Source organism: Miniopterus schreibersii, assembly GCF_964146895.1.
Source record: "Miniopterus schreibersii genome assembly, chromosome: 10".
Lineage (NCBI taxonomy): Eukaryota > Metazoa > Chordata > Mammalia > Chiroptera > Miniopteridae > Miniopterus > Miniopterus schreibersii.
In genome coordinates, this window is record NC_138110.1 from 23,864,109 (window position 1) to 23,888,355 (window position 24,247).

The following is a 24,247-nucleotide window of genomic DNA, read 5'->3' on the forward strand; positions in this document are numbered from 1 at the left end:
GGCTTCTGTAAGTTGCACGTGGCTCAAGCTCTGCAGACTGACTAGACAATGTGAAAGGCTGGACAGAAATGTAGTTGACGCCAAGAAGCTGAACGCTGCATCTGTTGAGTCTCACAGCACACCAGGTGGTCACATGGCGGGGGGGGGGGCGCACCCTCTCAATGGGCTCTTTGTATTATTTTCCCTCTCAAATATATTCTTAACCATAGAACCTTAACCATAAACACCACCCCTTATATAATACTCCACGCAGTACAGATGCATGTTCATACTTGATCGTAAGAGTACTTTTGTTCTCTTTTTTGAATTTTGAAAACAGATAAAGAAAACACCAGAAAAATAGGGAAGACCAAAAAAGAATGTAACAAACAGGAACTTTTTAATATTTAGGCTCAGATGATATAAATCCTTGTTGACCATGCTAGAACTTTAAGAATCACATCAAGCAGTAGGTATCCATGTTTTGCTTTCTTCCTAGCCTTGATAATTGCACTTGTTTACTTAAAAACTCAGGCTAATTGTTTACAGTCTGATAGAGAACACACTGAATAAGGTATTAGAAGAATGAAGTTCTGGTCTTGACTTTTCACTCCTTAGTTCTGTGCCTCCAGTTAAATCCCTTAATTTCTTGGCAGGACCCTTACTTCTAGGTAAATATAATTCTATAAAAATAGCCATACACTTTCAAATCTTCTCTGCTCTAGGTAAGACATCCTGGATTCCTTCATCTGTGTTTCATAGGAGATGAACTCTAGACTATATTCCATTTTGACCACCCTTCTCTGGAGACTTTACCATTTGCCAAATCTCATCTTAAACTTTGGTGTCCAGAATTCAACTGATTTGCCAAGTAGGAAGTGATTAGTACAGAAAAACTGGGTTAATTTCTGCAATCAAGGCACTAAGCATCTAATAATAAGGGCTATGTTAAAAACAAAACAAAACAATCTAGTTATATATATATTTTTTGTTTTGTTTTTTTGTAGCACCAACAAAGTGTTGGCTTGTACTAAATAGAAGCTCAATTAACTCCCTTAAATGTTTTCATATAACTTGCTGCCAAACTGGACATTGCTATGTGGAATTGGTTTTTGAACTTAAATACAAGTCTTCTTTTAAATCTATAGTTTAATTTTAATGGTTTTAGTCCAGTGTTCTAGCCTGTTGTGAAAGTTTGGAATCTTAATTTTGTTTTCTCCAAGAGTGCCCAGATATGTAGGGATTTCTATGGGGTCTAACACCCTCAAAGTTAACGACCGTTCCTTTAACTCCTTCTGGGCATGATTCAAGTGACTCAAATGAATGCTATTGTTTTTCTCTTTATTAAACTTTTTAAAGAAAATATTTCAACTTATACAACAAAGTATTCCTGCATTCTTCATAAGAACAAGATGCAATTTATACCCATTGCTTTAGACGTTCACATATTTTTGTGTCTATCTAGTTAATGGATGATGGATGTACCACAGAAACAATAACTTTGCAGAGACTACAGGTGTGTGCCCAACTCCACTATTTCTGTCAAACTGGATATTGCATCTGATGTTGAATTGGGGAAAAAGTCTTACATTTCTCTTTCATCCAGAGGCAATTCTCCTGCCTTAGTGAGAAAGAACAAGACAAAAACACAAAACCGAACTATTCTAGGTCTGGTTCCAAAGCTTCCCAATTTCCACTGGAATTCAGTTTATAATTCAGACTTAAAGTTTCTTATTGATATTTTCATCTTGATACATTCCACCCATTCTTTAAAACCCAAATTAAGTCATCTTCCTAAAAGCCATTTGAGGGCTCTCATTTCAATGTTAATCTTTCTGGTCTCCTCTATACTGCTTGTATCTCTCTGACAGCACTTGACAGTCTGTCCTGTATTAAGGTGATGGGATTAATCTATATTTATCTCTCCACTGAAATTGTGTTTTCCTAAGGGACAAGGACCTTGTCTTAACCATTTTTATTCATTCTTGGAACAAATATTGATTGAGACCTACTTTGTACCAGGCTCTGTGCTGGGCACTCACTTCCCTGCCCCTGCCCCTGGTGACCAGCACAGTGCTCAGCTAACTTACCTGAACTGAAAATAGTCTACATGACTTGACCTAAACCAAGGCTTAACATCTCCTTTGTAATGTCTGTGTATAAAATATGAATTGAAGGTAATCAAAATCACTGTAAATTAAGTCAGATCCTCACTTATTTCAGTTGTTTCCTACTTTCTTCAGAGCCCCATGAACTGTTTGGAGTATCTCTGCTATGACCAAAAGCATGGAAGTACTGAGAATTAGAGACTGATATCCAAACCACTCCATAAGAGAAGTGGCATTTCAATGATAAAAACAAGTTTGGAGCTCACTAAGTTCCATTAAGCAAAGCAGCTGAGCATTTAAGCCCACAGATTGATTCAAACCATGGGACTATAGGTCACCTGGAAAATGGAGAAAAGTATACATTATATATTAATTATTTAATGCCAAACATGAGAGAGAGAGAGAGAGAGAGAGAATATGAATGGTCTTTTCATTGTTGAACATTTGGATCAGAATTATAATGGTTTATTGTGGGGGAGTGTTCATATGCTCTCTTGGCAAATATCTATACATTCAAGTTCTGAGCACTATACTAGTAGTTTTTTTTTAAAAAAAGTTATTGCTTTCCTTTTCCCCCTCCTAATATAAGCTTGGACAGACTCAAGGCAGCAAATACTCCTTCCTCAATTTAAGATTTGACAATTTAAAAGGAAAAAGATCATTCATCATCTTTCCCTTTTAGAGACCATAAATTATTGGCTCATATACCATGTGGCTTGGATTCTAGGAAAAGTTAGCATAAACAAACCCAAGTTACAATTCGTGGAGTAAGAGAGTGAGTCATAAACAAAACACAGACATATGCTCTCATATAAATAAGGGCCTGGATCATCAGCTTCCCAAAGTCTGCTTCCCATTAATTACACAACAGAATGAACTTTCCATATGTAAGCCCAAATCACTTAACTCTGGCAACTTGCGTGAGACAAAGACCAGGATTGTGGCTTTCATTTAGGCACTAACTAAACTGGATTTCAAAATAAGAAAAAATCCTCTCAAAATACCTTTAGGTTTTGGAGGGCATGAAAGGGCCTTAGAGGAGGGTTTTTGAGCATTGAAACTCCAGCAACCCAGGAACACCGCTTGAGGCTGGTCTAGATCCCCTGCTGAATTTAAAGCTAATATCGGGCTTACTCTCTTTTGTTCTGAGCTCTGTCATCTTTATGGGGCAAGCCCTGGGTTCAGGCCACACAGGGCGTTCAGACATTGCTGGGATCATCGAGCAGCTGCAGTTCCCTCCATCAGGGCATTTGCTCTGGCTTTCGAACCTGTCCCATTTGTAGCATAAACTCGCGTTTCCTCATGTTGTATGAAAACTATCTGGTCTCTCTTAGCTTAAAGAAGAATCAAAGGAAACGTATAACAATTCCTGAGGAAGGGGGTTCCTCAACAGGTGAGAAATTCTGAGAGCGCTGGAAGCAGAGGGGCTCTCTCCTTGTGTCCCTTTCAAAGGGAGATCCCATAAAACAAACTAACAGAGTTAGTTACAAAACAACTAAAATAACAGATGTCACATTTTAGGAATCCTGGGTGGAGGAGAGGGGAGAAAAAGGACTTTTATTCTTTGCTAGGGAAGGTGTACATGGGTTTCCATCATTCATTTACTCAGTGATTATTTTTGTAACATCCACTCTCCGTATCATACCATGGACTACACAAGGTAAGTGAAATGCATTGTTCCTGCTTTCACATGAAACAAGGGAAAGAAGAAATGAACATTTTTGGAGTCTCTACACTGCAGTCTGCAGTATTTCACATATTTCCTCATTTAATTAGCAACCACAGGAGGACATTATTAGCCCTGTTGTACAGAGACGAAAACTGAGACCTCAGAGATTATAAAATGTTCCCAAGGGCACACATTTTAGAGGTCATGGACTCAAGGATTCTAGCAAGGGCTGCCCTATTTCAAAGCCAGTTTCATACGATAGATAGTAGTTCCTTATGGAAGCAAAAATGACAAGGAGCTAGATAAGGAGTGAGACCTGGGTTTCCCTGTTAATTTTCCACTGTTGACTCATCGGAGTGCCAGATTTCTCTCAACTTCATAATCTCAAAGGACTCTTCCAACCCCTAAATTCCATAATTAAATACTACAAGATATTACTACAGATTAGCCTTGTTACTTCTGCTAGATTATGTGTTCTTGCACAGTGCTTGGATTTTGTTACTTTTTCTGGTTCAAATTCCTTTAAAGTTTTCCTATAGGGAGCCAGACAGCCAATATAATGAATAAAGTTGGTCTGGATTATAAAGGAAGGTAGAGAGGCTGTGGGGAGGACCTGGGAAACTAAAGAGAATACGGCCCATCCAATGGGCAAATGTTTTTCTGTATCAATTGTTGGCAGGTAGAAATGTGAGCTCAAAGTTATCAGATAGTCTGAATTTCAAAAAGCCAGAAATCTTGATTATTATGTAAATCTTCTGACATTTCCAAGCTGCTAATTAATTTTTTTAGAAATGTATAACCCTCTGCAGGCCAATCAAATTACAACTGCAAGCAGCTACTGGCCCAAGGCTGCACTTTTGCTACCACTGCCCTTCAGAATGGTCACCACACCTCATTTGAGAATTTCAGGAACTCCATGATCTGACCCCAAACCTCTCTTCCAGCCTCATCTGTTATTTCCACATACACTCCCATCTCGGAGATGTTGTAAACTTGTCCCTCCTGCTCTGTCTACATATGACTTCCATTCGTCCTTAGGCGGCCATCTCAACTCTCCTCTTTCCAGATCATCTCACTGTCTCCCGAATTCCCTGAGTACCACTAAGTTGGAAATGAATGACTCGTCAATTGCTAAATTATAGCTCTGTTAGCATCTGAGATTATTCATCTATTCATTTGAAAATATGTATTATTTGGTCATCTCATGATTTGGAGTCAGGCGTTCCCAAATAGTGTGAAAGTTCCCCTCGGGTAGGTCTAACCTTACACTTACACGTATCAATACGACAGGTGCTTAAAATCAGTTGATGATTTTTAATAAAGACTTATAGAAGTTCCAGAAAGATGAGTTCCATATGGCAGTTAATACACTCACTGGTGGGGAGGTTTGTGCCCTAAGATAGGGTATTTGGAGGGTGGAGTGAGGATACAACTTCTAAAGATAATTAATGGATGTTATGATCTGAGTCATAACATGACTAAATTATGACTTAACACGATTAAATCATAACATGACATGACTTCATTTTTGACACGAGAGGGATCATAAAAGTGATATATGGTTTTGAATATGTGATTGGTGTTTTGATCTATTTCATTTCTTCCTCACGACTGCCGAAAAGGCAAACACTTTCCCCATTTCACTGACGAGGAACCTGAGACTCAGCAGTCTCAATTAGACCCTGAGACTTACTGAGGGGACTAATTAATGATTACTGCAGGCTACAATAACCCTGATCCTTGAATTCCAAATCCAGTTTCCACTATGCATTGGTGTGGCAGCAGGAAGGAGTCCAGGTTTCTTAATTCCTACTCAGGTAGTATTCTGTAATTCTGGGCTCAGTTTCCTCATCTGCAACGTGAAGGGGCTGGCAGAGGTCCTGCCCAGTCTATTCTAAAGCAGCCTAGTCGATTCCAGCTCAAGCAGCGGGAGAAGTGGACCCCCTGGGGGTATTACTCCAGTGGCTCCCAGGGGTAGAACAGAGAGGGCTCACCGGTGAGTGCTATGTCAGTCAGTCAGTCTGTCTGTCTGTCTCTTTGCCACATCTGTCTACAATCCTTACTCTATTCTCTCTCACTGCCTCCTTTCTCTATGTCCCTCTTTCTCTTAGACTGACTCCTGCCTGCCTGGACCACTAAAGATCATTCTTAATGACAGTCATTACACGGTTCTTCCACGTTGCCTGAGGCCATTTCCGCAGCAATGAGCAGGAAAGACCTCGCCCCCCTTCTCAACAGCTGGGCTCAGTATGCCAACTTCACTGGAACCAAGTTTTTCAAAAACTCTCCATTAATTACAGGAAACGCAAAGCGCTGTTCCCCCCCCCCCCTCATTAACACAGTTGCTTTGGGTTGCCACTAAATTATCTCACCACCATTAAACCAACAATCTAATTAAACTTCTGGAAATGGAAAATATCAGTGAACAAGGCAGGCACACCACTGTCTCAAAACCGATCATAAAATATTTCTGCCCTTTAGTCTTGGCTGCATAAAATCTGCCCCTGGATGAGCCTCCTTTCATTCTTTCCCATTTATAAAGAATATTTGATGTAAAATGAGTATCTTAATAGAAATCGCTTCACGTATGGAAGGGTTTCTTTCCTGCATTTCACCCAGAGCGTGGAGTCCTCATTACAATAATCGCACCTGACTCCCCCTGTGCTGGGGCCTCACTGCCAAACCTCCCACTGGGATTCAATGGAGGTGTGAATGATACTATCACTGGGAAGAAGATAAAGTGTATTATTATCATTACTCTATTTTTAAGAGGGTCTGACTGTGGCAAGAGGAAGTTGGGAGCATAATCTGTAGGAAGCATTTTGAAAAGATAAATTGAGTTAAATTTCTTAGACACAGGCTTTCAAACCTGTCATTAAGCCTTTTGTCTTCTCTAAAATCTCAGCTCTGGAGAGAAAAAATTAGTTAAATCAAGTCCAGACATGTTTATTGAGTATCTACTATGCACCTGATGCTGTGCAAGGTCCTTGACACCCAAATATGATTATATGTTGCTTAGTAGCAGTGTTCCTGGCTTTTCCTTCTCATATTATCATCCCATATAACCCAAGAGTCCAGGGATTTATGTGATACTCAGTCCTTATTGAATGAGACAAAAACCTAAATAGGAAATGGTCGCTGCCTTCAGGAAACAAATACTCCAGCCACAGGACTATCGTATATAAAATAATTAAAGTATCCTAAGCCAATGTCCAGCTTCCCATTGAGTGGTTCATCCTGAAAATCCCATAAAACTTTCAAGTGAAGGAAGACACAGGATCCTCCTTTGAATAAACACATACTCTTATATTGCACATATCACACCATATAGGCTGACTCTTGAACTTGATAATAATCTTCCCTCAGGATGTCCCAGTGGATTAGCCAGGAGCTGGTCTGCCATTACAGAACAAAGGATTCTGGAGACCCCAGAGGTCCCTCTCAGGTTGCTCTCTATGCTTAACATTCTCGGGATGGCTTGCTATTTCTGGTGCTGATATGGAAAATAAAGGCACATCATTGCCTTTCAACTCTAAAGCATGTAACGCTAGAGTATGATTTTTCAGGCACCAGATAGATTTGTACAGGAAACACTTGTTGAAGACATTTTGACTAGTATTCAATGATTATCTATTGTTTGTCAGTCTCAGTGCTAGGTACTGATAACAGGGGAATGGATAGTCCAGCCTGGGGGACAGGCAAGAGCACTGACACTATTAAACGTAGAGATGAATAATCAGTGGACTTACAGGGAGTCATGGAGCACAGAGGATGTGCTCTCCAAATTGGCCTTAGGGTGGTTCTCAAAGTGGGTATAAGGGAAGGCTTCTTAAGAGGTGAAGGTACCTATGCTGAGTCTTAAAGAACAACCAGGACTTAGCCATCCATAAGGCTTGAGGGGTGAGTGAGGGAGAAATATTCCAGGATGGAAAGCCAAAATAGCAGTAACCATAATAACAGCGACAATAGCAGTAGCAACAATAGCACTCCTTTGCCGAACTCTTCCTATGTGCCAGGCGTGCTGCCAAGATTTCACAGGGATTACCTCACCACAGTCCTCTACACTAGGTGGTATGCTTTCCACCATTTTTAATGAGGTCTGAAATCACCCAGCCAGTCAGTGCAGCCCTGAGATGTGAATGCAGACTATTGGAAGCAAGATCACACGCATTCAACGAGAGCATTGCATGCCTCGGGAGTGGTGTTAAGAAAAAATGAGCCAAAACATAGAAACAAGACAAATAGAAGGGTGTTTGTCCTTTTGGAGTCCTAGAGTATTGTACAATTTTATGGGCCTGCCCAGTGATTATTAACTCTCTAGGGAAATGTCTTTTCTTTGGATTTGCTATCCACTACTGATTAAAAGGCCAGACTCTGCCTAATAATATGGTAACTTACAGGTTTTTGCCCAGAAAAGACACAAATGATTTCTGTGCGGTAGAATAGATAACTCCAGAGGTTATACTTTTATTCCCCATGAGGACATTAACAGAGCAATCTTGCTTGATGTTCTTTGTCCCATGACCACATTCACACAATGCCCCATTTCTCAATTCTTTGGATCAGCTCTATCATTATGTTGGTTTCCTCATCAAAGAGTTGCATGAATCTTCGACATGAGTTTATAGTTTTTGAGAATTACACTCTGGCAGAGAAGATTCCAGAGAAGTTTGGTGCTGGTTGACATCTCCAAGGAGATGGGGTTGGAGCAGAAAGCAGAAGCCAGATTCTGGAGATTTGGTGCTTCTCTGAATGCTGACGGCCTTGGTCATGGGATCAGCTAAGCTGCTCTAGGATGTCCTGATTAAATCAGAAAAGAGCTTATTTCATCCTTTTTGGGCAAAATTAAAACAAATATTTGGAGGTTTTTTGTGTGATGCTCTCTTCATGGCTCAGAGACCAGGGGTGGAGCTTTCCAGGAGCCTCACACTCAGCAGAGCTCTAGGCAAACAGTCATTCTGTGCTGCTTCAAAATGAGCCCATTAGTAGCATTTTTCAGACAACCTGAATGATTTGTTTCTAAAATAAAGCTTTATTTTCTCTAGGGTTTTTTTTGGTGTTTTTTTTTTTGAGGGTCTTCTACTGTATATTTTAAATGATTAGTCTGGATTGCAGGTATTTATTTTACAATTTGAAGACTCCTCCAATTTGTATACTTATGGGCCTTGGATATTCCAAATCCTGTTAACTTGAACAATTATTTGCTCTATTCTGGTTCTTTTGAAAGACCAGACTTTTGGCTGAAGTGACCTATTATTGTGGTTTGGAGTTCCAGATCATGATTCCACATAGGACAAAGAAACAAATACAATAAATAATTTTATAATTCTCAAATTCTTGGTCATTGCCTTTTTGCACCTGGATATTATTTCATTATTCTGGGCCTCTCTCCATTAATGGAAGTTTGTTAAGAGAAAAATCAGGCATCAGAAGCAATTTTGATGATCATTTTGTTCCAGCTACTAGACTATTCGCTCTCACTCTGATTCCATTAGAATTAAGAACCCATTACTTTATTTGTAAAGGTAATTTTTCAAGCTTAAAGTGTTGCATCTTGATTACACACATAAGTCAGTTCTGATTGGGCTGATAGTTTGGTTAACAACTAAATGGCTTACCTAATATATATAGTCTCTGCCTTCAGAAGCAAAATGTCTAAAAATTTAATAGACTTGTGAAATTTAAATATTTTCTCTTAATCATAGGTTTTGATAGTTGTTTTTTTAAATGTATTTTTATTGATTTCGGAGAGTGAGGAAGGGAGAGGGAGAGAGATGAACCATCAATGATGAGAGTCACTGACCTGCTGCCTCCTGCACGCCCCCTGCTGGGGATCCAGCCCACAACTCGGGCATGTGCCCTGACTGGGAATTGAACCTCTGTCTCCTGGATCATAGGTCAATGCTCAACCGCTGAGCCACACTGACTGGGCGTCTGGTAGTTTTAAGTAAGGCAGATCGCATAGTTTGAGAGAATAATGGATTAGCCTTGATGCCAAACAGATACAAATTAAGCACCATATTCCCTCTGCTTCCCTGTTATCTCCAACTGAGCTACACCTAGAGCAGTTGAGATTTGATGATAGCAACCTTTTTTTTTCCCCTCCTTGGATTTAAGATGTGAGACCATTGGTTTGTGTGTGTGTGGGGGGGGGGGGGGAGAGAGAAACAGAACAGAATAGAGACAAGAAGAGAAAAGACCAAGACTGATATGTCTGCTTGTTTTCCATCATTTCTATGCTAGACTCTGCAGAACCACAGAGATTGTCTCTTTGGTGTTTTACTGAGTTCCTGCAGAATTTGTAACCTATTTAATAATACATTCTCATTGTAAATACAAAGGTGGGGGCATGTTTCAGTAGGAAAATAATGAACTCTCTACACATTGCATGACCTCCCTGAAAAGTTAGTTCAATATGTAGATCAGAAAAATTAGTCTGGCCCATTCAGGTTTGGATTATCTGATACAGTTCGTAAATTATGACTGAGACTGTGCAATAGAAGTTATTTCCAATTATGCAGCACTTTGAACAAACTTTATTGAAGCTTTTACTGCATTAGCCCTAATTACTCACAATAATGATGCACTACTCCCTTGAATCAGACCTTCCTCGTGCCAGGGGACTGTGGCTGATCAATGGCTATCGAGCAGTTTGATCACAAAGGCTGACCTGCTTGAGCCCAGTGGCAGCCACTGCCATCCCTCCCTCCCAGTAGCTCACAAACTCACATGGTCTCAATCTGGCCACCCTCTCCTCCAACTCCTCTTCCCACCCCCCCTCCAAATCAATAACTTCATAATCAGCATGCCTCCCAGACTGAGAAGAGAAAATATCGCCTTAAACAAAGCATGAACGCACTCATACACACACAATTGAGCTGGAAAAGACATAGTTAAACCTCTGACCCATTTTCATTTCTCCTACATTATAATATTTATAAAAGAAAATGGGAAATATTCCTTTTTTTCTTTTTCCAAAGATCCCATTTGGAAAAGTACAGGTGGAACCATAGACTGACTAATTATTTGGCAAGTATTTACCAACAGCCTAACTCGAGTCTGTCAAATGTTTTCCATTTGATTGTTAGGCAGTTCCAAGGCTGAGCATGCTTTTCTCAGATGTCTCCCTCCACGCTGGGTGCTGGATCAGCACGCAGATACTGACTCAAATCATTCATTTCCTCAGTGATGATTTACTGAGCATCCACTATGTGTCAGGCACTATACTAGAAACTTTAGCATCCATTAATCCAATTATTTCAGTATTTTTTTTTTTTCCCTCAATAAATGATTTAGGTTAACTTTGTTTTATTAGCCACCTAGTTTTACTGTTCTTTCTTTTATTTCCCTTTGCACTTGTCTGGGCCTTCAAAACCATTCTGTAGAAATGAAGACCTGTTGAAAAATAAGTGGATTTCTGTACACAGCCAGAAGTAATTCTAAATTACCTTGCTTATAGTGAAAGGTGAGTAAGGGGACTCTAAAGAAAACAAAAAATAAGTGAGTTGTCTCATCAGAAATGTATATGACTAATACCCAAACACCCAACTGAATGAAATCAAACCCAGAAACCATTTATTACCTGCCCACTGTGTGCTTGACATTGTTAAGGTTATCCGCCTTATCAAATTATGAGTTTCACTCACAGTTCTCTAAAAAAAGGAGTCCATAGTTAGGGAGAAAGCAACCTGCCTTTGTTAATGTTGGGCCTATGACAGAAGTGAGAATCCACTGGAAACCAGGTGGTAAATCAAGAAATTGTGTCCTAGTTCAACTGCATGACCTCATGCAATTGCAAACTGCAGAGACCCAGAGATTTCTCTTAATCACATGTTAACAGGGCACTGGACACGAGCCTGTGGGACCCTAACCCTCTCCAGTTTGTGGGAAGCAGTGTTTCTGTGGGGAGCAGAATATCAGGAAGGCCTGGCCTCCAGCACCTGGGGGTTGATCTCTGGCTTGTTTCCCTCCAGAAGTTCTGCTCAGCTGCCTGAGACCCGGAAATGGACCAAATCTGTGAAACTCTCATGAGGGTCTCAATTTAGCACTGCCTAAAAATAAACAGCCCATTCCCACATCCTGAAACAGGAGAGCTTTGGCTATGCCCTGACTATCAGGCAGGCAGGTTTTAAAGTTTAATACCCACCTGTTTCTATGCCCATTTGGCATATTTGTAAATTACTGAATGCAAGTAGAGGAGGCGAGTCCATAGAAGGCTGGGATCCCAAGAATGCTTTCTCTCAAACAGAATGGAAAGAGATCAAGGGGAAGAAAAGCGGGAACCACCTGTCTGTCTTTTGCCCCTGGGAAATATCTGTGCTTGGCAAGCAAAGGCGGGAACATGCGGGCTAATTTCTAAATCCATAAAGGGAGGTCTCCGGAGCTTAACCAACAAGGTCGAATAAGCAATTTTCTGGGTGTGTAATGCAGACTGTGGCCAGAATCTTTCTCTCCAGCCGAGTAAGGACTTCCCTGATTCCCAGGCATGACACCAGCTCCCGCTTTCGGACTCTGTCACATTGCTCCCTCTGCCTGCCTGCCCTCCCACAAGGGGCTGCTGATCCATCAGGTCTCAGGGGTAGCTTCTTCCCCATTGCTCTGTGACCTTCCCTCCTCTGACCTCTTCTTGTACTCTTCACTGGCATTATTTACCTGACATTTCCACCAAAAACATTTCATTTCACATCTAACATGTAAAAGATGTGAAGATTTATGATCATATTTGAGAGATGATCCTGTGCCTTCAGAACAAGATTTCCCAAATGGCTGGGGAGAACACCATTTCCAAAGAGATGTTAAGAACTATTTTAAGAGCTATTTCCAGAAAAATGGGTTTTGTGTCAGATGAGACTGAAAAATTCTGAAATTCTGTGTCTCTCCCTCCTGGAACCTCACGATGAACACTGGTTAATTAAAGTCTCTGAACAGCTCTGCAGGTAGAAATTCCCTACATTTATTTAACTATAAAAACATCTTTTATCACAAAATACCTACTAATATTTTGCTGAACTCATGTTAGGAAATATCCTTCCAAATATTCTTTTTCTGTTATATCAATTAGACACATTTTCTAATTACCAATAATTTCCATGAAGGAGGTAGATATGTAGACAAGTTGAGTTCTCCGCTTAAAAAAAAGCAACCTGCTGAATTAGAAGATGGGTTTGGTGTGAATATCAATAATCAGCCTCTTCTTGGGCTTCTAATCATAACAGGCATTTCTCAATACTGCAACATGCTTACCATTGACCAATGCATTAACTCAACAAACATTTATGAAATGGGTCATTATTCTGTGTGTCATGAAGATAGCAAGGACCCAAATCATGGATTCTACCTCGGAGGTATGTACAATTCTGTTACAAGGGGTAGAGATTAAATAGAGGACATGTCTAATGTAGCCTATGAGTGGGAGGTGAATGCATGGTACAGACACTGGATGCTACAGGCATTCAAAAGAGGTGTGACTGTCTGGCCCTCAAAGATCTGTGGGATGCAAATAGGAATTGAGTAAACCTGTCCTCAAAGAAAGGTGTTAAGCCAAGTCCAAGGCCTACTTTCCTGGCAGTAGGAATGAGTGTGGCAAAGCGGGGCCTGGTGCAGGGACTGGTGAGAGATTAAGTGGGGAGTAGAGGAAGGCAGAGCATCTGGGGTGTCTGAACAAGGAATTTATATTTTATCAACTACCTGTGAGGAGTCTGGTGACTACTGAGCGACTCATGACCTCATGAGGGTAGAATGAATCAAGTCCTCAGGGAAACTCTGATTACTGTTTCCCAACTCCGGGGAGCAAGAGAGGTTGAGAAAAGCAGTGGTTGGGAGCATGGGGTTAGGACCTGGGTTGGAATCCTGACTGTCCACAGGCTCCTGGGGCAAATTCCTTTACTCTTAGCCTCCTCTTCTGAAATGAAGTCACAAGTATTTATTTTACAGAGTTTTTTATGAGTTACATGAGATAACATATATAAGGCCCTGGGTGCTGAGATTCCTAATTACTAAAGCTTGACGAGGAGTAATTGACACTGTTATCATTACTTGCTGCTCACTGGGCATGTGTTAGGATAAACTGGAAAGCGGCCTCAGGAGGACTCTGCCTCCAGGCCTCTCTGTCAGATCTCCTCCCACTTGACAAATCCAGTGCTGGAGCAGCTCACCTGCTGAGTGGCCACGGGAGGCTGGCTAAGCAGAGAACTCTTACCAGTGTTCAACACCACATTCCCAGGAGGTCTTCTCCATGCCCACCTTCACTGGGGTGAGCCCAAAGCACCTGAAAAGTGCTCACCTGCATCCGAGGTCGCTGCAGACGCAGCGAGGAGAGATAACACCGGGGTGGGAGGGATGGCAACACTGTCAACCGCAGCTGGCTTCTTCCTGGTCATCATGGTGGACACGGAGCCCTCGTTCTTGCTATGCGTTGCTGTCTGGTCCACTTTTAAGTGGGGACTTGGCATCCCTGAAAATCAAGAACCCCAAAGCCTGCAGTTAGTTTGAAGGAACAGGGAGATAGTAAACATAAAAGCTGAAAGTGATCTGAGGAAATTGCCAAATGATCTGACCTCCTTCTGGTACAAGAATAAAAGTTTAGAATTTTCAAAGAAAAAAAAAATTAGCAGCATGACCGGTTTTGGTTTTGTGGCTAAAGTTAGAGATGACGGCACTCCAGGCTGGCTGGCCGGCAGGGTGTTGGGGCGCAGGCGTAACGAAGCAGTACAACCCTCCACCAGGCACGCTGCTGCCTGGAGAGGATCGAAAAGGCCGTGTCTACAGGGGCTGTGCTGAGTGCGGGGCGCAGCGGGACGTGGAGAAGAGGAGCCCACCCAGGTGAGGCTACTCCTCCCATGCAGCTGGAGAGACAAGACTAAAGGAGAAGAAAGAGTTGGGCAGCAAGTATGGGCAGGCCTGTGCATCATTCATCCTTGGTGCTTGGGGAGCTCTAAGGAGGCAGGGATTTCATGTGGGGAAAAGTAAGGAAAGGCTGTCCAGAGCTGGTGCTAGAGCAGCAAGGATGAGGGAACGGCATGTGACGTCATAGATGGAGAAAGGAAGATGATTCAGATTAAGACCAGTCTCTTGGAGGTAGAAGATGCATTGTGGGGACCGGTGCGTAACAACAGTCACTGGGCCAAGTGAGAACTGACTCGGGGGCCTTGGAGTGTCTGGTTATGACAAGCATTGTAAGTCATGTCTTTATGATGCTGAAAAGCCTGGGAAGGCTCTCGTGAGGTGCCTCTGGAAGGGCCTGGAAATTCACTATATGACAAATTGTAGAGCTATTCTGGAACCTTGTTTCCTGGGCTTGAATCCAGCCTTTCGGGCTTTCCAGCTGTGTGATCACAAGCAAGTTACTTAACCTCTCCAAGCTTTAAGCTTCCTTAACTGCACAAATGGGACGGAACACTCTCGTAGGGGTGGTTGGGAGCATCCAACAGTCAATCTCCATAAAGTGCTTAGACCAGTATCTGGCACAGAGCCCATGCTATGCAAGTGTTTCCCATTATTATTATTCCTATTATTGCGACTATCACTATTATGACCCTCTGTTTCCTCAGGCCCAACTGAAACCAGCCAGCAAAGTGTCTGTTCTCTTCCCTGACATGACCAAGGATTTCTAAGCACCTTCCACATCCCCAGCTGCAAAAAAGTGACCCTCCAACGTATCTGAGCATAAGTCCAGAGGCACGGGGGTTCTGCATCCAGGTCAAACAGTCTATAGATCAGAAAACCTATTCAGACTTTCTTCATTTGCAGGCTCTATGCCACTGGCAGCAACAACATGGTAGTCCCTGGGGCTTTATCATGGTAGTCCCTGATCCCTTTGGTTCCATCCCTACTAACCTGAGTGATACAGTCCCTTCCAGAGTAACATTATCTTACCGCAGCAGTGATATTGGCTTACTTGGGCCTAATGACAGCCTGGTGAAGCATGTAGTGTGTAGGTTTCTGTTTTCTTAATTTTACAGAAGAGAGCAACAGGTTTCTGAGAGGTTAAGGGAGAACTGACTAAACTCATACAGCTCCTAATGCCAGAGCTGGAAGTTTCCAAGTAGCCAGGCCATCTTGTTCCACCTGTCCATCTTCTAACATCTGCCCATGACCCCAGTCTGCCGAAGGCATGTGTCTCACCGAGGATGCAGAGGCGCTAGTGCCACACCTGGAGAAGGCACTTTTCCAGGCACCTAAGGAAGAAAGTCCATGCTGACATTTTCATTTCCCTTCCTCTACCTTCCCCTTGACTCTCCAGCCCAGTCTCTGAACCTCCCGCTTCAGATGCTGAGAGTAACAATACCATTTAAGCTTCTGTGGATTTTATATTTCATAGCATTTTGACAGTGAATGTAGACAAACATAAAATTCTTTGATGGAAAGAACTGATTGATTGATTGATTGATTGATGATTACAAGGCACAACTATCTGGGAATCAGGAAGTACACCCATTGTGTGTAGGATGTCCGTGTTTAACATCCACAGGTGTGCCAGGGATAGGCGAGTGCACACATACAAACATGTAAAATGCACACAGAATCAGCCACAAGGAGACACACTAACGGTTATTCTGAGCAAGGAAAGCATAGTGAAGATTGGTGAGGAAGGGGAGTTTTCATTTTTACTCCTTAGCCTGTTTTATTGTTGACACATTTAGAACCACAAATACTTATTAAACTCTTGTTCCAATGAGAAATAAACATACTTTGGGAAAAATCTAGAAGCCTACACCAGAGCATGAGTATTGGGGCAGACTGATGTGCTTGAACGATGGGCTGCTAACAAATTTGAAGTGGGGCTAACAGGCCTGAGTCTGATGAGAATTCCCCACTCTTGATATTGCACAGGACCACGGCGGCTGTGTGTGTTCCCATCGAATGGGCAGGCGTACCCCCCACAGACACCTCCGCAGCCCTACGCGTCAGACCGCTACTGGACCACAGCTCCTTCGGAAAACTCACTAATATGTCAACTTTGTACCTGTGGGCACAGATTGGGCGAGTCATTCTTTGCTCAAATTATGACATGCTCAGAGAATGAGCCATAAATGGGATTAGCAGGTGGATATTTAACTCTCACTTGGGAACAAGCTGATTTCAAGTCATTTCAGTTGTACCCATTTTCATGCAAATGTTCACAATCCAAATTAGTCTCAGTCCACATCATTTCATTAAAGTTGATCCGATCATACCTCTATTGGGCATACTTTGCTACTCCAGTGTTTATGTTACAGAATACGTTAAAAGTAATAAAATGACACTTAAAACACTCTATAATTCAGATTGTCACTATTTAGCTGTCTTGAAAACCCTAGATAATTTAGGGTTTTCTATTATAGCACTGTTTGCTAGCTGCCATCCAATGAATTTGAAAACAAATTGAAGAAAGAAAGAAAAAAGCCCTGACGTTTTCTCAGACATTATTGGGTTTTGAGAGGATTATGGAAGCATTCCAAGAAATACAGTATACAAGGGCAAGAATACTGGATAAGTTTTAAACAAAGGCTAACCTAACAGCGCTTGCAATCCACAAAATCTGTCTGAGAGCAGAGGTCTCAGGAGACTGGAATGAGTGACTTCTTGGGAGAGAGCATGAGGCAGCCTGGCCCCTGAAAGTCTTTGCTCCCCTTCATTCCAGGTGGCCGCCGCTGCTCCATGGAGACGTCCCCAAATGACCAGGTGAATGTGAAACAGTTCAGAACCAAGTTCTCAAGACGAAAAGGCTTTCATCTGGGAAGGGATCACTGTGTCAAATTCAGACCCAGGCTGTATGGAGAGCACACTCGGTGGATGTGTTCAGAGCACCTCCAAGTCCCAACGCAGGACAAATTGTACTGCGGCTTTTATTTGTAGGCCAGCACTTTTTTAAAGGAGGAAATAACAATGCTAATAACTTTGTGGATCCAACATCTGTTCATAATTAAAGACAGAGTGGAGAGGAAATAGAAAAAAGCTAAGCCTATATGAAAACATTCTGTTATAACCTGTTGACCTCTATTGATACATTTTGTTCAAAGTCTTTGAAACTGCTGCAGCCTACCCAGGGACAGTCACTCATTTTCAAAGGTAATTTCTCATGACCACTTATCCCCTCAACCCTCTACCTGCACACCGTGTTTGCATTAGGGACTTGATTTATGGATTCCTACTCCTCCAGCGCAGGAGCCGACTTCCTGTTGCCTTGGTTACTTGGAGCTCAGTTCAAGGTTAAAGCGCTCCCAAATCGGAATCGGTGGCAGGCGCGGCAGCCGGCGGCCAGGTTATTGACTGCCCCAGGATGCGAAAAGGTCAGAAACCTAAGCACTGTTTACTGCCTTCGGGCTGAGTCAATAGCTTCGATACTTTGATTCTGTTTCCTCCGAAGTAGTAGTTCTGTTCAATTACCTCTTCCCCAGGTTGCTCAAGGTCACAGGGGTCACGGAGGAAAAGCAGGCTCTATGGGGGCTAGCTTTCCCAGGATCCCTTTAATAAGCTCTGTGACCTTGGATAATAAAAACCAGCCTCACCCTCGAGTAATGATAAAGCTAGTTATCTACTTTATTTCATTTTCTCTATGGGGAAAACAAACAAATAAACAACCTTCCTGGGATGGCAACTATTTACTCCCCGTTTCTAGATGAGAAAATGGAGGTTCAGAGAGGTCACACAACTTCTCTAAAATTACACAGCTCTTAAGAAGTGGTTAAAACTAGTTGGGTCCTCATCTCACAGTTTCTTTAAAATAAAGGGGCTGATGGGATCATTACCCAGGGATCATCTGCACTTCACTTTGTAACATCCACTGCAGAAAGAGTATTATCTGGAAAATAGTCTATGATTAATATAGGCTTGTTGAACACCTTCATTAATTTTTTAATTGTAAGATATGCAAACGCAGATATTTCCTAGTCACAAAGGCTAGGCAGGCACAGTGGGAGAGGCTGACACCACTGGGATGACTGGTCCCTGCCGTCACCTCCCTGGCACCCTTTATATGGCAGAATGCAGGGCTCGGCTTGGACTGGGAGGCATGCTATATTGAGCAGTCAGTGGCTTTTTTTTTTTTTGCAAAGAACTTGGACATGCATTATGCTATTTGTCCCCTGTAGCATCCCTGTGGATAACAAAGAGGCAGATGGTGAAAGTCTGAATTCACAAATAAGGAAACTGAGGCAAGGGGACCAGGTGGTTTGCCCAAGCTCACACATCATGGGTACAGAAGAAGTCGTGCTGAAATCCGTGCCTCTTGACTCAACTCCATGTTCTTTCCTTTCCTAGGAAACAATGACTTTTGAGGAAAGTGCTAAATAACATTTTTCATAGAGGAAACTGCTCCTAAAAACTTGACAGTAATTCCCTTTATCATATACTGGTTGTCCTTTCAGGTTTTTTCATTGCTTTTTTTTCTTGTTTGCAAATGAGTATCACTCATGACAATAAGAGGGATATATGTTATGGAAGAAAGTGAACCAAGCCAATAGAGACCCTTAGGGTTTGGGAAAGAATATTTTTCTGTCCAAAGTCAATACAAGTGTTATTTCTGTTGCATCATCTTATTCCTTAATTCAACACATATTTTTTGACTATCTACCATACCAGGGACATGGCACCAGTCAAAACAGTCGAAGTCCCTGTTTTCTAAGAATTACATTCCAGTAATTTCTGTGTAGCATAAGGTAGCTGTAACTGAAAGATCATAAAGTGCTTTTTTAATCATCAAAAGGCAGAGCCTCTGCTACTCATATAGTATCTTTGGGTGAATTAGAAAAAGGCATCTAGGTGGATAGAGACCAAGGACACAGATCCTAGCAAAGAGAGTACGCCATTGTGAAAGTTAGAAGAAGGCTGGGCTTCCTGTGTGCAAATGCATCCCTCCTGCTCATGGTTTGGAGAGAGGAGCACAGATTGGATTTTGGCCCCAGCATCCCCTTAAGCCAGGTGCCTGTGGACAGTGAACAACCTGCTGGATCATAGGTGGTGGCTCTATGAACATGCATTTTTTTTTTTTTTGTCCCATGAGTTTTACTTCATTCTAAGACCCTGAGAGATGAAATTCAGGCAAGGTCACTCTTAAGTAAAACACTATTCAGTGAGCCTAGAATCAATCACTTAAAAATCAACAATTATTTGAGTGTTGACTAGCAAAAAGCAAAAGAAGTGAACTCTGTTTTTGCAGAGGAGGTTTAGAAATGGGAAGTAGAATAAGAAACACTTACAAAGGTGATAAACTAAACAAGCCAGGAGGCCAAATGAGTCCTCCACAAATTTGGAGAAAAATGAGATCTCAGTGGGATCTGAAGTGGCCTTGTGGTCTTTCATTTATTAATTCAACATTCATTATGAGCCTGTAAGTGTCAGACATCATTAGGCATAGGGAACATGAACCCACTGTGCATGGGACCAACCACACACTCAGGAAGACAGATACAGGTATGAAAACCCCAGTTGTGAACAATGGGTAGAATTCAATAGCTAGAAGTGGAGGGGGGACCTGCTAGGGCTGGGGTCTTCTTCGTGCAAATGAGACAACAGTGCATAGGATAAGTCCTAAAAACCAAATGCTGGGAGATATGCTTGAAAAGGCGGTTGGGAAAAATAAACTCTTATTTAGTTTTCAAGTTGAGTTGACACAAGTCAACTTCCACATGCCTTCTCATCTTGGACAGACTTCAGCAATAGGAGTTAATGTTCTGTAATTATCTGTGCATTTCTCTGCCAGTTTTTGTAGGCAACATCAAGATTCTAGAGTCCAGGAACCATGTCTTGCTTTCTTCTGATTTCCCAACACTTGGCTGGATAGATACTGGATTTTCAAAAGTGTTGGATGGATGAATGGATAAATGGAACACACCTATCGCTCTAGGCCCAACACTTTTGGGGAAGCTGCCCTAACAACTTCAGTCCACACATGGTTCTCTATTCTAAAACTTCTTTTACAGTACAGTATAAAGTAGAGATGAAGAATATATCCTCTGGAGTAAGACTAGCTGCTTTACTAGCTGTGTGATTTTGGGCAAGTTATGCCAGCTTTCCATGCCTCAGTTTACTCATCTGTTAAATGAAGTTGCTGTGAGGATTAGAGACATTTATATATTATGCTAGACAGAAAATGATGTCCCCTGCCCTCCACAACCCTCTTCCCACCAAAGATGCCTACATCCTAATTCCTACAGCCTGTGAATATGTTATGTAATATGGCAAGGGAGAATTAAGATTGCAGATAGAATGAATGTTGCCAATCTGCTGACCTTAACATAGGGAGAGTATTCTTGATTACCAGATGGACCAAATGTAATCAAAAGGGTCTGTTAAAGAGAGAGAAGGCAGAAGGGAAGAGTCAGAGAGAAGACGTGGTGATGGAAACAGGGTAAGAAAGATGTTTTGTTGTTGCTTTGAAGATGAAGCAGGAGATCGGAGTTAAGGAATGCAGATGGCCTCTAAAAGATGGAAAAGGCAGGAAAATGAATTCTTTCCTACAGTTTCCAGGAAGGAATGCAGCTCTGTTGCTACTTTGATTTCAGCTCCCTCAGAGCCATTTTGAACTTCTGACCTCCAATACTGTAAAATAATATGTCTGTGTTGTTTAAGCCACGACGTGTGTGGAAATTTGTTATAGCAGCAATACAAAACTAATATGAAAGCACTAATTATGGTGCCTATGTATAGTAAGAACTCAACTGTGTTAGCTATTACATTTTTTAGCACTTAGTACTAATTGTCTCATTTTAAACTTATTTAATATGTTGAAGTCAAGTGTGTCCCTATAAGACTTAAAATTTCTTAGGAAGCAGAGACTTTATATTCTTTTATCTTCCTAGCACAAGGCTGACACAAACTATTCAGTGAGCACTTATACTTAATAAATTATATCAAAGACAAATACTTTGTTAATATAAAAGTTAAAAGATTGGAGTTCTGAGATTCTGCCCCACACTCACTGGATGAACTTGAACAAGACTTGGAATCTCACTGAGCTTTGGTTTCCTCCTGATCAGAATCTATTCTAGCCCTGCTGTTCTGCTTTTAAGCTTTCTACATTCAGAAAAGTCACTAAGAAATCTGATTAGGTCTTGCCTTTCTTAATTCAGAAGTGCAAAAATGGGCTGAGAAGATAATATTTCTGTCCATTGGAACTTCACAGAGTTTTATATTTAAAAATGCAGTAAATTCTAATGATGCAGAGATAAGTCTCTCCTGATCCTATGTTGAAAAGCTCATGCCAGATGAGGGGTGTCTTCTAGACATGCCCGATGATATAATCCAGAATGGAAAGATATCAGATATAAAAACCACAAAGAGGAGACATACTGAGTAAGAGGTTTTTAATCTTTCTGCATCTCAGACATCAGAACCTCTCCTTAGGGGGAAAAAAAAGTGCATACATATATACACAGAGAACACCTTTAATATACAGTTTAAGATTTATAGATACTTGTAAGCTGACGTTAGAACACTTACATGCCCAAGTTAATTCCTACACACAAATGCATGTGCTCACAAGCCACAGAAGGACAAAGGGCAGACAGATAGAACCAAATAGAATGCTGATGTAACGGCTCTTGTGCATAAAAAAAAAAAGTAGAGACAATAGGGTGGTACCTGTTCTCTGAACAATATAACAAAGGGATTTTCAAAAGGTATTAAGGGAAGAAACAATGCACACATGTAATTAACACCCATTTAACAATACAATGCACCAAGTATGCTCTTGTTCCATCCTCAGCTCACAAATAATTTAAGAATTTGCTACTGTAATGTACCTGAAGCATATTACAGGCTTCATCAATAGATGAATACAAAAGAGCTTCAGTCAAGGCGTATCTAGGCAGCTCAGAGTTAGGCCATTTCTTCCTGGGCAACTGAGCCCCAGAAAGAAGATGTAACTTGCTTTGCCTAGTGTCCCACAGGGCGGATGGCAGAACCATGACCCTGACCCTGGCCTTGTTCTGGGACTGTCTCAGGCCAGCACGTTAGCTTTGTTCTCCTAGGGTTACATTCTGAACACAGAAGCAGTCTCCTTGCTCTCCTGGTGCACAGTTGTTACTCTACACGCACAAAGCAGCTTAAAAACAGACCAACCCCCAAACGAGAGATCTGATCCAAGCTCTAACTAAGACCACTGACTCTGGAAAAATCTTGGCTAGATTCTCCCTAACAAGAAAGGCTTAGTAGTCATGGCTGGTTAAGATAAGCATCTTTTGTAGTGTCTTCCTTGCTACCTTTAGAGCACAGTTTCAGAGCACATCTGCATGTAATACAGATCTGGATGCTAACTGGGTCACCTTATTTGCATTTTGATTACTGCTTATTTAGAAGCCACATTGAGAAAAGAGCTTGATATCAGGAGTTTAAGTGCATGTGTGACTATAAATACATGTAGAAATAGATAAATGCAGATTTACTAGTTTATGGCAGATCAGTCCAATATATACTCATCTCTCACGGGCACATCTGTGGGAGTCTGGCCATGTATGGATGTTGGGATTGTGGTTATGAAATCTAATTATTTTTCTCAGTTGCAATATCACCCACTGTACAGGCATATTGTGTCAACTACAGAAGTCAACTTAGCATACGTCCCCCTGTTCCCTAGTCATTTAATTACGTATGGAAAAGTTGCATTATTTTAAGAGCTTTATTGGGTGTCCTTTCTTCAAACCACCTACTTTGTTTTACTCTTTGAATAATTCAGAATACAAGCACATTGTAATTGTGTGCAGGCATCTACATATAGACACAGACGTGTGCTGGAAAACCTCTCTCCTTTGCAATAGAAGAAAAAAATAATCACAGAAACTCAGACCCATCATTAGATAGATCTCCTAATCTTTATCTCTAGTAGTTCAGTCAGACGAGCTAATACCATGATGATGGCTTTGAAATCTCTTAGGAATTGGATGAAGAGTAGTGATAGTGATGAACTCCCAGCTAATAAACACAGAGTGCTTATTTCGGCAGAATGATCAATTTCTAGATGTCCTGAGGCTTGTCTGATACAGTTGATTTACTCATGCTCTCTTACCTCACTAATAAAGCCAAAGTCCACCATCAGATTACAGGAGTGCCTAGGATTTCTTAAAGGGGCAGGAGAGAGCCAAGGTAACATCCATCACATCCCTCTGAGCATCCCTCCCTGCCCACGGTCCCTGAAACCCCAGCTGCCTTCCTCACCGATACTCGCCACTCAATACACTTTGGGCTAGTACAGTAACACAGACAATTAATTTGTTATCTTGTTAGTGGAAATTTAATGCAATGATCTAAAAGAACTCCTACATATTGTGATAAACTTTAGTGCCTCTGGGCGGCTCCCCTTGCATTGGGCTCATTTCACATCTCATCCATTATGTAAATGAGATTTGAAAATAGTTGAGTTTCGCTAATGTAGCTCAACTCTGATGGATTGGGGAGAGCCAGTCCTACTGAAACTAATGAGGTTAAATGCATCTCAACATTTCTTTCTACTTGGTTGATTATGCAAGCCTCTGTTCAAGAAATGGGATGCAGCTGTTTTTTTTTTCTTTTATTA

General features: G+C 41.5%; 1 protein-coding gene across 2 annotated transcripts in view; it reads right to left on the minus strand.

The window, feature by feature from the left end:
* SETBP1 (SET binding protein 1) overlaps window positions 1-24,247 on the minus strand; it is a 338,312-nt gene that overhangs the window by 13,577 nt on the left and 300,488 nt on the right. For both annotated transcript variants that reach the window (XM_081150041.1, XM_081150042.1), the window contains exon 5: window positions 14,039-14,209. In XM_081150041.1, coding sequence (XP_081006167.1) covers window positions 14,039-14,209 — 171 coding nt within the window. The remainder of the gene's footprint in view (window positions 1-14,038; window positions 14,210-24,247) is intronic.